Consider the following 14625-nt stretch of genomic DNA (forward strand, 5'->3'; position numbering starts at 1 on the left):
GGGACAGTGGCCTTTATTTATATGAACCGTCTTGGTTTGCCTAGACCATTGGATGGTCATTAAAACGATTAGCATGGTAATTCATGGCTCTTTACATATACATTTTGCTTTGAAATCTATACATAGATAGACCAAAGGGAAAGCACTGCAGCGCATTGCTCAGTCGTGGAAGAATACATGGAATTCGGCTGGTAAACTCTAGGCTTACGGAAGCACTGTATACAATTATTGCAACTCACCACTTGAAGAGACTGTTCAACCTTTGCGAATGAAGCTACACATGGAGGGCACCCCAAGTAATTGGATCATTTGAGGCTTGCTGGGATGGAGATCACCAAGTCATACAAGTCTACTTAGCGTTCTTCCTCGATGATTACGTCAGGTAGTATAATAATTGATGATTCCGTCAGGTAGCAGTAGAAAACTGCAAATATAATAAGTCTGTCGCATCATCATCTGGTCCCATTCGGGCTTCCTGAGGCCTCGTTTAGATGACCCCCAAATTCTAAGTTTTTTCACTCTCTCTCCATCACATCAATTTTTAGCCGCTTGCATGGAGCATTAAATGTAGGTAAAAAAAATAACTAATTGCACAGTTTAGTTGGAAATCACGAGATGAATCTTTTGAGCCTAGTTGGTCCACGATTGGACAATATTTGCCAAATAAGACGAAAGTGGTACTATTCATCGAGTTGCAAAAAGTTGCAATCTAAACATGGCCTGAATCTGGACTGAAATTAACATGAAAAATACTGTTCTAGCGAACGGGGTATCTTGCGCCAAAAGTTTCCAGATTTCTTGTTTCCGCTTCCTAGCTTACGCCCTTCCTTGTAAAATATGTACCACCGTTGCTTCCACATGATCTAGATCTACTCCCAGGAGCGCAGCTGCGCCGGCGCGGGCACGCAGCCAGCCATGGCCATCAACGATGAGCAGAAGCCGCTGCACATCCTCTTCTTCCCGTTCCTCGCGCCGGGGCACCTCATCCCGATCGCCGACATGGCCGCGCTCTTCGCCGCCCGAGGCGTCAAGTGCACCATCCTCACCACCCCGGTGAACGCCCAAGTCATCCGCTCGGCGGTGGACCGCGCCAACGACGCCTCCGGCGGCAACGAGGGCGCCCTGGCCATCGACATCGCCGTCGTGCCGTTCCCCGACGTCGGGCTGCCCCCCGGCGTCAAGAGCGGCCCGGCCCTTAATTCCATGGACGACCGCGAAAAGTTCTTCCACGGGGTCCGGTTACTCCGCGAGCCGTTCGACCGGTTCTTAGCGGAGAATCGCCCCGACGCCGTCGTGTCCGACAGTTTCTTCGAGTGGGCCGCCGACGCCGCCGCAGAGCACGGCGTCCCGCGGATGGCGTTCCTCGGCAGCAGCTTGTTCTCGCGGACATGCATCGACAGTATGCTGCGCTACAACCCCGTGGAGGCCGCCCCCGATGACCCTGACGCGCTCGTGCTGCTTCCGGGGCTGCCGCACCGCGTCGAGCTGAGGCGCAGCCAGATGTTGGTGCCCAAGAAGCGGCCGGAGTACTGGGCCTTCCTCCAGCGCGTCAACGCCAAGGACCAGAGGAGCTACGGCGAAGTGTTCAACAGCTTCCACGAGCTGGAGCCGGACTACTTGGAGCACTACACCACGACGCTCGGGCGCCGCGCATGGCTCGTCGGGCCGGTCGCGCTCCCTAGCAAGGATGTAGCGACGAGGGGCGCCAGCAACGGGCCCTCGCCGGACACGGACGGCTGCAAGCAGTGGCTCGACACGAAGCCGGAGGGCCCGGTGGTGTACGTGTCCTTCGGCACGCTGACCCATTTCTCGCCGCCCGAGCTGCGCGAGCTCGCACGCGGCCTTGACCTGTCCGGCAAGAACTTCGTCTGGGTCATCGGCGGCGGCGCGGACACCGAGGAGTCAGAGTGGATGCCCGACGGGTTCGCGGAGCTGATGGCGCGCGGCGACCGTGGTTTCATCATCCGGGGCTGGGCGCCGCAGATGCTGATCCTGACCCACCCGGCAGTGGGCGGGTTCGTGACGCACTGCGGGTGGAACTCGACGCTGGAGGCCGTGAACGCCGGCGTGCCTATGGTGACGTGGCCGCGCTACGCCGACCAGTTCTACAACGAGAAGCTGGTGGTGGAATTGCTCAAGGTCGGTGTCGGTGTGGGGTCCATGGACTACGCGTCGAAGCTGGAGACACGGCGCGTGATCGGCGGCGAGGTGATCGCGGAGGCCATTGGTAGAGTGATGGGCGACAACGAGTACGCGGAGGCGATACAGGAGAAGGCCAAGGCGCTCGGGGAGAAGGCCAGGCGCGCGGTGGCCAAGGGCGGGTCATCTTACGATGATGTCGGACGCTTAGTGGACGAGCTGATGGCTCGCCGGAGCTCTGTCAATGTCTGATTGGGCCATGGGTGCAAGCGCGTCTGGAGTGTCCAATAATGAATTGGGATAGTTCGGTTGGAAGAGTTTGCCTTTCTTCTAGGTGTCCCGGCCATGATAATCAGTCGTCTTATCACTTCTTTTATATTTCAAGGGCGAATTTTCAGATAATTATAGATGATACTCTTGTATTACTTTTATGATTTGTCTTTTGTTTTTATATCAAAACATATTGATTTTTTGTACTTTGTGATTATAGAAATAATCATAAATTGTTAATTGTGGTCAGATTTTGTCGGGTTTATGGGTTTGTCTATTGGCTTTTTATTCGTGGAAAAAAAATTACAGATTATGCTTACATAAATTATAACGAACTAAAGCTACAATTTTAGTATAAAATATATATAATAATTGTCGCTCGAAAGAAAGTTAAAATTCAAGATTACTAAAACCCCAACCGTGAACGGTGTTCATTAGGCGCACTACTAACACTAGATCCACTCCCGACTCCAATCTCGAAGACCTTGGTTGCATCTGATAGATGCATAACAGGATCATATAGCCATACATCTAGCATGTGCATTGATATTTGGGATAAATAGCAAGTCCTAGAACATGAACAGTACGGGATTTACAGATAGAGTGAGAGAGAGGGGTTGCGGAGGTGCAAACCATCAGCCACCTTCAAAGAAGACAAGCTTGCTATGGCATCCTTGTCGATGACGCGCTGAGGTCTGGCGGTGAAGTCACGGACGCAGTGGCGGCGGTGCAGAGGCGGCGGTGGCTGGTGGCGGTCTTTCCATCGCTGGCAACGCCCCCTCACTAGATCGGTTTAGGGTTAGGATGTAGGTGGAGCGTCTAGCGGCTCAGGTGAACCTCGTGCCTTGTGCCCCGGTCCCCACCTCTCTTTTTATGGCGATGTGCGATGGGGGCCTACCAACCATGGAGCGGTTGGACGCCCCCGATCAGGGTGCAGATCCAAGGGCTCAGGGCCAATTGGAAGAGATCAATCTAACATTCTCCCCCTTGATCTCACCTTATGACTTAAACTTAACTTACTTACTTTATCTTGTTCCCATTCCATCACAGATCAGTGCATAGAGCGTGCCTAATCGTCACGGTCAGTTGCCATTAGATTAAACAGCTACAATGCACCTCTCTGTTTTAAAACAGATTCTCAACTAGGCCCTTATTGTCCAAAAATCATAGGTTTTCCCTTAAACCCATGCTGGCTAAATGTTCTCTGAACACGCTGGGTAGTAAGCCTTTTGTAAACGGATCCGTGAGCATATTTTCTGTTCTTATATGCTCAAGACTAATTATATGATCCTGGACTTTGTCTTTCACAACATAATACTTTATGTCAATGTGTTTGGCAGCACCACTTGACTTATTGTTGTGAGCATAACATACTGCTGGATTATTATCGCAGTATAACTTGAGTGGTTTATGTATGTCGTCTACCACTTTTAACCTGGGCATGAATTTATTCAGCCAATTCACCTGCCCTGTGGTGTCATAACATGCTACAAACTCGACATACATTCTGGATGATGTAGTGACGGTTTGCTTTGAGGTTTTCCATGATATAGCTCCTCCTGCGAGAGTGAATATGTATCCTGACATGGATTTTCTGTCATCTCCCTCATAATCATAATCTGTATACCCCTCTATATGCAGGGAATCAGATCTTCTGTACGTTAGCATGAGACCATTCGTATCTTGTAGGTAACACAAAACTTTCTTTACTAATTTCCATTGTTCTATTCCTGGATTACTCTAATATCTGCCAAGTAACCCGATAACAAATGCTAAGTCAGGGCGAGTGCACACTTGAGCATACTGTAAACTTCCGACAGCCGAACTATATAGAACCGCTTTCATTTGATCGATCTCATATTGGTTCCTGGGACATTGAAACTCCCCATATCTGTCGTCTTTGACTATGGGAGCAGGTGAAGACTTACAATTTTGCATACTATATTTCTTTAGAACCTTTTCTAAGTATGCCTTTTGTGATAATTCTAAAACCCCCTTTTCTCTATCTCAGTGAATCTCTATTCCTAGGACGAACGAAGCTTCACCGAGATCCTTCATATCAAACTTCGAGGACAAGAACTTCTTTGTTTCTAGTAGTAGATTAACATCATTGCTAGCGAGCAAGATGTCATCCACATACAAGACTAGGAAAATATATTTCCCATTCTTGAACTTTGCATAAATGCAATTGTCCTCTATATTTTCTTGAAACCCAAATTTTCTTATTGTACTATCAAACTTCAAATACCATTGTCTTGAAGCTTGTTTTAATCTGTAAATGGATTTCTTCAGACGGTATCCCATACGTTCTTTTACTTCCACAACAAAACCTTTTGATTGTGCCATGTAAATATTTTCCTCTAGATCCCCATTTAGGAACTTTGTCTTTACATCCGATCGACTTGTGTTACCTGCTGAGACAAGACTTTCCTACAGAGATAGAGGATGAGGATATCCCGTGCAAGAATTTAGTTAGGCAGATAAGCCAGGCGAAGAACATGTAATAAATGGACAAGCTCTTAAACTTCGTTATAGCAAACAACTTTTTAGATCCTTTCCTCTTTTTGTATAAAAAGGTTAGTGCATTTCGACTCTTTTTGTCGTTAATGCCATATAAAGCTTGGGATGCGGGTGAGCCAATTTTGATCACGCTGGTGAGCAAAGACATTGTAGCCGCTGGGGCATAGGTTTCCCGAAGCCTGACCAGTTTATACTCAGAGCTTGTTCCCACAAACCTAGCTCCTTGGTCTTAACGTGAAAGGGGGTCGGGCACTGAGAATGTTTGCTAGGCGGATAGACTTTTAAACGTGTACCGGCCCTTTCCATGGCTAAGGCCCAAAAAGCCCGGGGTGCGGAAAAGAAACTCTGATTACACTGGTGAGCAAAGGCGCCGTAGCCGCTGGGGCGTAGGTTTCTCGCGGTCCAACCAGTTTTACTCAGGGTTTATTTCCGCAAACTTCACTTCTGGGTCTTAATCGTGTGAAAGGGTCAGACATAGAGATTATCTACTAGACAGATATGCTATTATTAGTCCCCGAGTGAGGCCCGACCCCTTGTCGTTTGCTGGGCTCGGTGTCACAAAAGATCGGGGAGTTCGACAGCGAAACTGATAATAAGAGAAAGTGTGTGTTTATTAAGGGTAAAAGTGACATAGCTGCTCAATGTTTTAGGCATTGGTGAAGACCTCGTCGCTAATGGTTTTGAGCTTGTAGGCGCCTGGCCGGAACATCTTCATGATGACGTACGGTCCCCCTACGGTGGGGATAGCTTGTGGCGGTCCTTGCTGCTCTAGACGAGGCAGAGCACCAGATCCCCGACGTTGAAGGCTCGACCCCACACTCGACGGCCGTGGTATCGGCCCAACGCTCGCTGGTACTGGGCTGAGCGAAGGAGGACGATGTCGCGCGCTTCGTCTAGCTGGGCTCTGTCCTATGCTCCCCCTTGTTAGAGCTTCCGAACAAGAACCGCTTCAAAAGAACGCATTCCTTGTAAGGTGTGAAAGCATCTAGGCCCCTAGTTGGATTTCAGTGATTAATGTCAATACAAGATTACTATGACTAACGTGTGTTTTGCAGAGGCAATTAAGTTAGGTCATGGTAATGGAAATCGATTGGGCAATCAAGGTTGTCATGCCCCTACGATGGAAATCGTTTCGGTTTTCAAAGGATGGACGACAAGGTTAAGGATAACTAGTTCTAAGTGTCGATTGGAGTTGGAGAGACACTTAGAGTAGTTTAGGACTTTGTTTTTCCTTTGGCTGTACTATGAAGGGGGGTATGAATGGGTAGCTTGACCTAGTTGAGTCTAGTGAGTTAGGTGTGGTGCACACTTGTTAAAACTAGCTCTAGGTAGCTCCTATGAATGCCTAAGATCCTTTGGAGCAAACTTCATTCACATATGTTTGAAAGTTGGAAGTGAATGGAGGGTCAAATACTGACCGGACGCTGGCTCCGGTGCGACCGGACGCTGGCCGCAGGGTCCAGTCAGTTCATTTGACTAAGAAGAACAAGTCTGGTGTGACCGGACGCTGGAAGGTCAATGTGACCGGACGCTGAGGGCCAGCGTCCGGTCGACTCCAGTAAGGGTCCAGACTTGAGAAAGTGCGACCGGATGCGTCCGGTCAATACTGACCGGACCCTGAGTATCCAGCGTCCGGTCGAGTACAGTAAGCATCCAAGAGCGACCGGACGCGTCCGATCATTGCTGACCGGACCCTGACAGCGCCCGGTCATCACGTGAAAATTGTTGCGCAGGTTGAACTGACCAGAGCGTCCGGTCAAAACGATCGGAGCGTCCGGTCGTCCTGTAGAAGCTCATAACGGTTCATTTTTTAGGCTGCCTTATAAATAGAAGCTCCACTCATGAGTGGAGTTACTTTTGCTCATTCCAACAGCTGAGAAACACGTTTGTGAGTGCCAAGAAGAGCAAGGTCCTAGTGAGGTGTTTGTGATTTGAGAATCCAAGAGAGTAGCCTCACTAGCAAATCAAGAGTAGCAAACTATGCATCCATCTTCTCATTAGGCTTCGCGTGGTCAAGTGAGAGTTCGTTCTTGTTACTCTTGGTGATCGCCATCACCTAGACGGCTTGGTGGTGATTGGGAGTTTGGTGTTCACCCGGCGGAGCTTGTGGGTGACCCAACTCAAGTTGTGAGCGGCTTTGGGTGATTCACCGTGATGGAGTGTCGAAGAATCAACCCATAGAGAGCACTTGATCCTTGCGCGGATCAAGGGGGAGCTACACCCTTGCACGGGTGCTCCAACGAGGACTAGTGGGGAGTGGCGACTCTCCGATACCTTGGCAAAACATCGCCGCGTTCCTTTCCCTCTCTATTTACTTTGAGCACTTACTTTGAGTATTTACCTTGAGCAATTCAATACTTGTTTTACATCCATAGAATTGCTTGCTAGAGTAAGTTTGGAACATAGGTTGCAAGTTCGTTGTGCATTAGTTTGATAGAAACACTTTTCTAGGCACAAGGGGTTAATTGGGCTATCCGTAGGATTTGATTATTGCAAGAGAATTTAGAATTAGCCCAATTCACCCCCCTCTTGGGCATCTTGATCCTTTCAATTGGTATCAGAGCCTCGTGCTCACATTTTTAAGCTTAATCGCTTAGAGCAAGATGTCTCACGGGGATGGACCTCCTCCTATCTTTGAGGGAGATGATTTTCCATATTGGAAAATTCGCATGGAGGCATACCTAGAAGCTCTAGACGTTGGAATACTTAGAGCCGCCTCTCAAGGGTTCCCAACACCTAAGAATGCCGCACAACTTCAAGGCGATGAAGTGAACTATGAAAAATGGAATACAAAGGCTCGCAACACCATCTTTAGAGGCCTTTGCAAAGATGTGTTCAATCATGTAAGGAACCACAAAGACGCCCATGCATTATGGTCGAACGTTTGTGCGCTCCATGAGGGAACCAAGAGTGAGCGTGAGGAACGCTATCATCTTGTAATTAAGAAACTAAATTCTTTTGAGATGTTTCCCAAAGAAAGTGCTAATGAGATGTATTCTTGTTTAAATGTTCTTGTAGAGGAAGTCAATGGGCTTGGACTTACTCAAATGTCACCATCCGACGTTGTGAGAAAAATCTTGAGTGTCCTCCCTATTGACAAATATGGGCACATTGTGACCGTGCTACATCAAGGTGATCTTTCCGCCACTACACCGACACAAATCTTGGGAAAGATCAATGCTCATGAGATGTACATGCACATCACGCCACAAGATGGCTCATCCTCTACAAAGAAGAAAGAGAAGGACTTAGCATTCAAAGCTAGCCAAGATAAGGGCAAAGCAAGACTTGAGTATGAGAGCTCAAGTGATGAAGATGATGAAGAAAGCCTTGCTCTCATGGTGAAGAAGACCACCAAGATGCTAAAAAGGCTAAACAAGAGTGGCATCAAGTTTGATGGCAAGAAGAAGAAGTTCTTCACAAGCTCAAGAAGAAAGCCAATCTCCGAGATGGATTGCTACAATTGTGGCGAACTTGGCCACCTAGCTCATCAATGCACAAAGCCCAAGAAAGACAAGTTCAAGAACAAGGGCAAGAAAGATGATTCAAGCGATGAAGATGAAAAGAAAAAGAACAAGCCATACAAGAAGAGAGATGGGAAAAAGAGGGACTTCTACCAGAAGAAGAAGAGTGGCAAGGCCTATATTATCGGTGATTGGCTCACAGACATTGATTCATCAAGTGGATCATCCGATGATGATAGTGACGATGAAAAGGTGGCCGCCATTGCTATTGATCTTGCATCTTCACCGCCATCATCGCCATCATCCTCTACACACCTATGCCTTATGGCCAAAGGTGAACGCAAGGTAACTAAAAGTGATGATAGTAGTGATGATGAACATGCTAGTGATGATGATAGCGATAGCGATGATGATGACTCACCTACATATGATGATCTTGTCAAAATATTAAGAAAATATACTAAGATCATTAGAAAGAGTAGAGCTACAAATGAAAAACTTGATGCTAAAAATGATTCACTCTTAGCTAAGTGTGATACATTAGAAAAGGCTAATGATGAGCTCAAAGAAACAAATGATTCTATATCATCCAAACTCAAGGAGCTCAAATCTTCTAAGAAAGAGCTTAAAGATAAAAATGATAAACTTGAGTGGGTGCACAATGAGCTTATCACTAGTCACAACAAGCTAAAAGATGAATATACAACTCTAAAGATCAATTATGATACCCTTATTATTGCACAAGAATTCTTACCAAATGAGCCACATGATGCTACTAACCATGTTATTAAGATTGATATAGCTACCTCATGTGATGATTTAATTGATGAAAGCATTGAGCATGGATCTAGTAGCAAAGGCAAGCAAGTGGTTGAGTGCAATGACTATGATGAGTATGTCAAGCTCAAGAGTGACAATGAGAAGCTCATGAAAGATCTTGAAGAGATGAAAAGTCACAACACCATTGTACTAGAAACTCTTGATCATGACAAAGAGTTGATCCTTGAGAATGAGAAGCTCAAAGAAGAAAACAAGAAACTCAAGGAAGAGAAGAACAATGATATTCTCAAGGAAGAGAACAAGAAGCTCAAGATGGAGAAAGAGCATCTCAAGGTGGGATTGAGCAAGTTTGCTAGAGGCAAGCATCTCCAAAGTGAGCTACTCATGAATACCGTCATGAAGATGGATAGAAGTGGCATTGGATACATGGCAAGTGTAGAGAAGAAGAAGGCTCAAGCTCAACACCAACAATCAAAGCCAAAGCCAAAGCCAAAGAGATGTTTTGAGTGTGGACAAGAAGGCCACTTTGCTCATGAGTGTCAAACTCCACCACCACAACCCTTGCCCAAGCATGCTAGACCCTTTGCTTTCAATGCTCACTACATGCTTAGACAAGATTCTAGTGGAAAGATGAAAGTCATGTTCTTAGGACCCCCCAACAAGAGTAGGCCTAAGAATATTTGGGTGGCTAAGTCACTTGTTGAGAAGGTGAAGGGTCCTCAACAAGTTTGGATTCCTAAAGCTTGAATCTCTTATGTGTAGGTGAACTACAAGACCGGTGGAAGTCATTGGGTTATTGATAGTGGTTGCACTCAACATATGACCGGTGATCCTCGTATGTTCACCTCACTAGATGAAGAGGTAGATGGACAAGAGAAAATAACATTTGGAGATAATTCAAAAGGCAAGGTTAAAGGATTGGGCAAAGTGGCAATATCAAATGATCATTCCATCTCCAATGTGCTCTATGTTGCTTCATTGAGCTTCAACTTGCTATCCGTTGGGCAATTGTGTGATCTTGGCTTCCAATGCTTATTCACCGAGAAGGAGGTTGTTGTATCCAAGGTAGATGACAATCAAGTGATATTCAATGGATTTAGATACAACAACCTATATCTAGTTGACTTCACCTCTGAAGATGCAAACTTGAAGACTTGCCTATTCACCAAAACAACACTTGGGTGGCTATGGCATAGAAGACTTGCTCATGTTGGGATGAGCTCACTCAAGAAGCTTATGAAGAATGATTTGGTGAGAGGGTTGAAGGATGTGAAGTTTGAGAAGGACAAGCTTTGTAGTGCATGTCAAGCCGGCAAGCAAGTTGCAAACACTCATCCAACCAAAGCTTTCATGTCAACCACAAGAGTGCTAGAACTCCTACACATGGATTTATTTGGACCAACAACATACAAGAGTTTGGGAGGAAATCTCTATTGTCTTGTGATTGTGGATGACTATTCAAGGTATACATGGGTGTTCTTCCTTCATGACAAATCCGAAGTTGCATCTTGTTTCAAGAAGTTTGCCAAGAGAGCTCAAAATGAATTTGAAGTGAAGCTCAAGAAGATAAGAAGTGACAATGGCAAAGAGTTTGACAACACAAACATAGAAGCTTATTGTGATGAAGTTGGAATCAAACATGAAGTCTCCGCAACCTATACTCCTCAACAAAATGGTGTAGTTGAGAGAAAGAACCGGACTTTGATCACTCTTGCAAGGACAATGCTAGATGAGTACAACACCCCCGAAGCTCTATGGGCGGAAGCAATCAACACCACATGTTATGCATCCAACCGCCTATTTCTTCAAAAGTTCCTTGTCAAGACACCATATGAGTTGCTCAATGGGAAGAAGCCGGACGTCTCCTTCTTTAGGGTGTTTGGTTGCAAGTGCTACATCTACAAGAAGCGGCAACACCTAGGGAAGTTTCCAAGACGTTGTGATATAGGTTTTCTTGTTGGTTACTCATTGAAGTCCAAAGCATATAGAGTATTTAATCATGCCACCGGCTTGGTTGAAGAAACATATGATGTGGAATTTGATGAATCTAACGGCTCTCAAGGAGCACATGAGAATCTTGATGATGTAGGTGATGAACCATTGAGGGAGGCTATGAAGAATATCCCGGTGGGAGACATCAAGCCAAAAGATGATGAAGATGATATACAAGTCATTAACCAACCTTCTTCATCAAATGTACCACAAGATGGTGATAAAGATGGGAGAGTGGAAAATGAAGATACTTATATCTCCCATGAGCAAATGGTGGTACAAGCACAAGATGTTGATGCTCCACAACCTCCTCCTCAAGTGGTCAATAGAAGAAATACAACTCTCCTACAAGATCATCCACAAGATCTCATCATAGGGAGTCCAACAAAGGGTGTGATGACTCGATCTCAAAAACTTACTTCATTTATTGCTCATCACTCTTTTGTCTCTTGCTATGAGCCTACCAAGGTAGAAGAAGCTCTTAAAGATCCAGATTGGATCAATGCCATGCATGAAGAGTTGAACAACTTCACTCGCAATGAAGTTTGGAATCTTGAAGAGCGACCAAAAGGTGCAAGAGTCATTGGAACGAAGTGGGTGTTCCGCAACAAGCAAGATGATCAAGGTGTTGTTGTGAGGAACAAGGCAAGACTAGTTGCAAAGGGGTTCTCTCAAGTTGAAGGTTTGGATTTTGGAGAGACCTTTGCACTGGTTGCAAGATTAGAAGCCATCCGTATCCTTCTTGCATATGCATCACATCATGAAATGAAACTATATCAAATCGATGTGAAAAGTGCATTTTTAAATGGCTTTATTAATGAACTAGTCTATGTTGATCAACCTCCCGGGTTTGAAGACCCTAGATATCCTAATCATGTTTATAGGTTGTCCAAGGCACTATATGGGCTTAAGCAAGCCCCAAGAGCTTGGTATGAGTGCCTTCGGGACTTCCTCATTGAAAAGGGCTTCACCATTGGGAAGGTTGACACCACACTATTCACCAAGAAGCTTGATGGGCATATCTTCATTTGTCAAGTATATGTTGATGATATCATCTTTGGATCATCAAATGAAGACTCATGCAAAGAATTTGGTGAATTGATGTCGAAGGAGTTCGAGATGTCAATGATTGGTGAGCTTACATTCTTTCTTGGTTTTCAAGTCAAGCAAATGAAAGAAGGCATCTTCATCTCTCAAGAGAAATACACAAAAGATCTTCTCAAGAGATTCAAGATGGATGAATGTAAGCCAATCAAGACCCCAATGCCTACAAATGGACATCTCGACCTAGATGAGGGAGATAACCCGGTTGATCAAACTCTCTACCGTTCTATAATTGGTAGCTTGTTATATTTAACCGCATCTAGGCCCGACATCATGTTTAGTGTGTGCATGTGTGCTAGATTTCAAGCTAGTCCTAAGGAAACACATTTAATTGCCGTAAAAAGAATCCTTAGGTATCTTAAGCACACACCAAGCATTGGTCTTTGGTATCCCAAAGGAGCTTTATTTGAATTAATTGGCTATTCCGATTCAGATTATGCCGGATGCAAAGTTGATAGAAAGAGCACATCCGGAGGGTGCCATTTGCTTGGTAGATCACTTGTGTCTTGGTCCTCCAAGAAACAAAATAGTGTGGCTTTGTCTACCGCCGAAGCGGAATACATTGCCGCGGGTGCTTGTTGTACACAAATACTTTACATGAAACAAACTTTGCTAGACTATGGAGTAGTTCTAGAAAAGGTACCTCTTTTGTGCGACAATGAAAGTACGGTAAAATTTGCAAATAATCCGGTTCAACACTCTCACACAAAGCACATAGATATCCGTCATCACTTTCTTAGAGATCATGTTGCTAAAAATGATATATCACTAGAAGGTGTAAGGACCGAGGATCAATTGGTGGATATCTTCACTAAACCGCTAGATGAGGCTACATTTTGTAGATTGCGGAATGAGCTCAATGTACTTGATTTTAGTAACTTCACTAAAAATTGAGCTTGTGTTGTCCCTTGCATTCATTGTAATATACAACATATTTAATTTGTGGCAATGCATATAGGGCTTGTCTAACATGGTTAAGATAACCGCCGAAAAGCGTGTGAAGAAGCTTAACCTTAGATCAAACTTGACAAGCAACTAGATTTACTTATAAGTATTGCATATGCATGAATGTTGTTTTGTCGTTTTGTTCCATTTGCCCTCTTGTTGCCTATTTTCTTAAAAAGAATTATAGCCTAAGGCAAAATATTTTGAAAAATATGAGGGTTTGAGAGAGGTCACTCACATCAGTCCCAATTGGAGTTTATTTGGATCTTATTCAAGTTGGGACTTGATTGGGAACAGGCAGCGCGAAGGAAGTTTGAAGATTTGCTAGAAAAGGTGCACCGGACGCTGCACCAGACGCTGCTGTCCAACGTCCGGTCAGTTCACAGGAGGTGAACTGCTGGTGAAGGAGTGACCGGACGCTACGTCTGTGCGTCTGGTCAGGAAGGGTTCAGCGTCCGGTCGATCGAAGGAAGACCAAGTTGTACTGACCGGACCCTGCCTGCGTCCGGTCATGGACCACCGGACGCGTCCGGTCCCGATTCCAGAGGATTTGGATCTCTCTGGAATCGATCGGACGCTGGGTGGTAGCGTCCGGTCGCTACCACCGGAGCGTCCGGTCAGTAGATCTCGCGCATTTTCAGGACTCTTTTTAGTTTCCTTTTCTATCGCGTTTGGGGGATTATTTAACCGCTGCTGTACCCTTGTTCGCCCCTCAACTTGTTTTTGCCCTAGCCCGAGCCGCCGCCTCCACTGCTCGCCAGCCGCGCGCCACCGTTGCTCGCCGCGCCGCCGCGCAGCAGCACCGCGCTCTCCCCTGCCTACGCCGCCAGCGGCAGTGCCCAGCAGCCTCGCCGCACCACTGCGACCGAGCCTTCCCGCGCGCCACCGCGCTAGCAAAGCCCGCTCCACCGTAGCTCGCCGGAGTTGCCCTGACCACGCCCCTGCTCTGCCTCTTGCCGGAGTCGTCTAGCCCTAACCCTTGGTAAGCCTTTCTTTTCTGCCAATTCATCAGGCTACTCATCTTTTGCGCTGGAACCCGAACTTCGTCATTGTCACTAATCCACAGCCAATTCCTCGCAGTGCTTCGTTTACCCTAACCCTAGCTCGGTTCCGAGGATCCCCCACATGACATCTTATCTCTTCTCGGATCGCTGATCGTCAGGTAGAAAGCCATTCGATTCAAGTTCGCATCTACATTGCTTTCTCTATTAGGGTTTCGCATCTATTAGACATATGGTATTTATTTGTATATCCATCTATTCTATCGTGCAGCGAGTTGGTTCCGTTGTGGTTCTTCTAGCAGTTGGCAGTCAACTCGGAGCCTAGCTCGTGAGTAAGGATCAAGGCCAAGCCTCGAAAGCGGTAGTTTGACAGTTGATCTTCATCAGCGGCAGTTCATCAACTTGTCAGT

General features: G+C 46.1%; 1 protein-coding gene across 1 annotated transcript; it reads left to right on the plus strand.

The window, feature by feature from the left end:
- Nucleotides 1-756: 756 nt before the first annotated feature.
- Nucleotides 757-2652, plus strand: LOC136458570 (scopoletin glucosyltransferase-like). The gene has a single exon (XM_066458517.1). The coding sequence runs from the start codon at nucleotides 916-918 to the stop codon at nucleotides 2389-2391; it is 1476 nt and encodes a 491-aa protein (XP_066314614.1). The 5' UTR covers nucleotides 757-915; the 3' UTR covers nucleotides 2392-2652.
- The last annotated feature ends 11973 nt before the right edge of the window (nucleotides 2653-14625 follow it).

This window comes from Miscanthus floridulus, chromosome 6 (assembly GCF_019320115.1).
Source record: "Miscanthus floridulus cultivar M001 chromosome 6, ASM1932011v1, whole genome shotgun sequence".
Classification (NCBI taxonomy): domain Eukaryota; kingdom Viridiplantae; phylum Streptophyta; class Magnoliopsida; order Poales; family Poaceae; genus Miscanthus; species Miscanthus floridulus.

What these genes read in the sequence shown, in the direction of transcription:
- LOC136458570 (XM_066458517.1), top strand. Translation starts at nt 916, where the DNA reads ATGGCCATCAACGATGAGCAGAAGCCGCTGCACATCCTCTTCTTCCCG.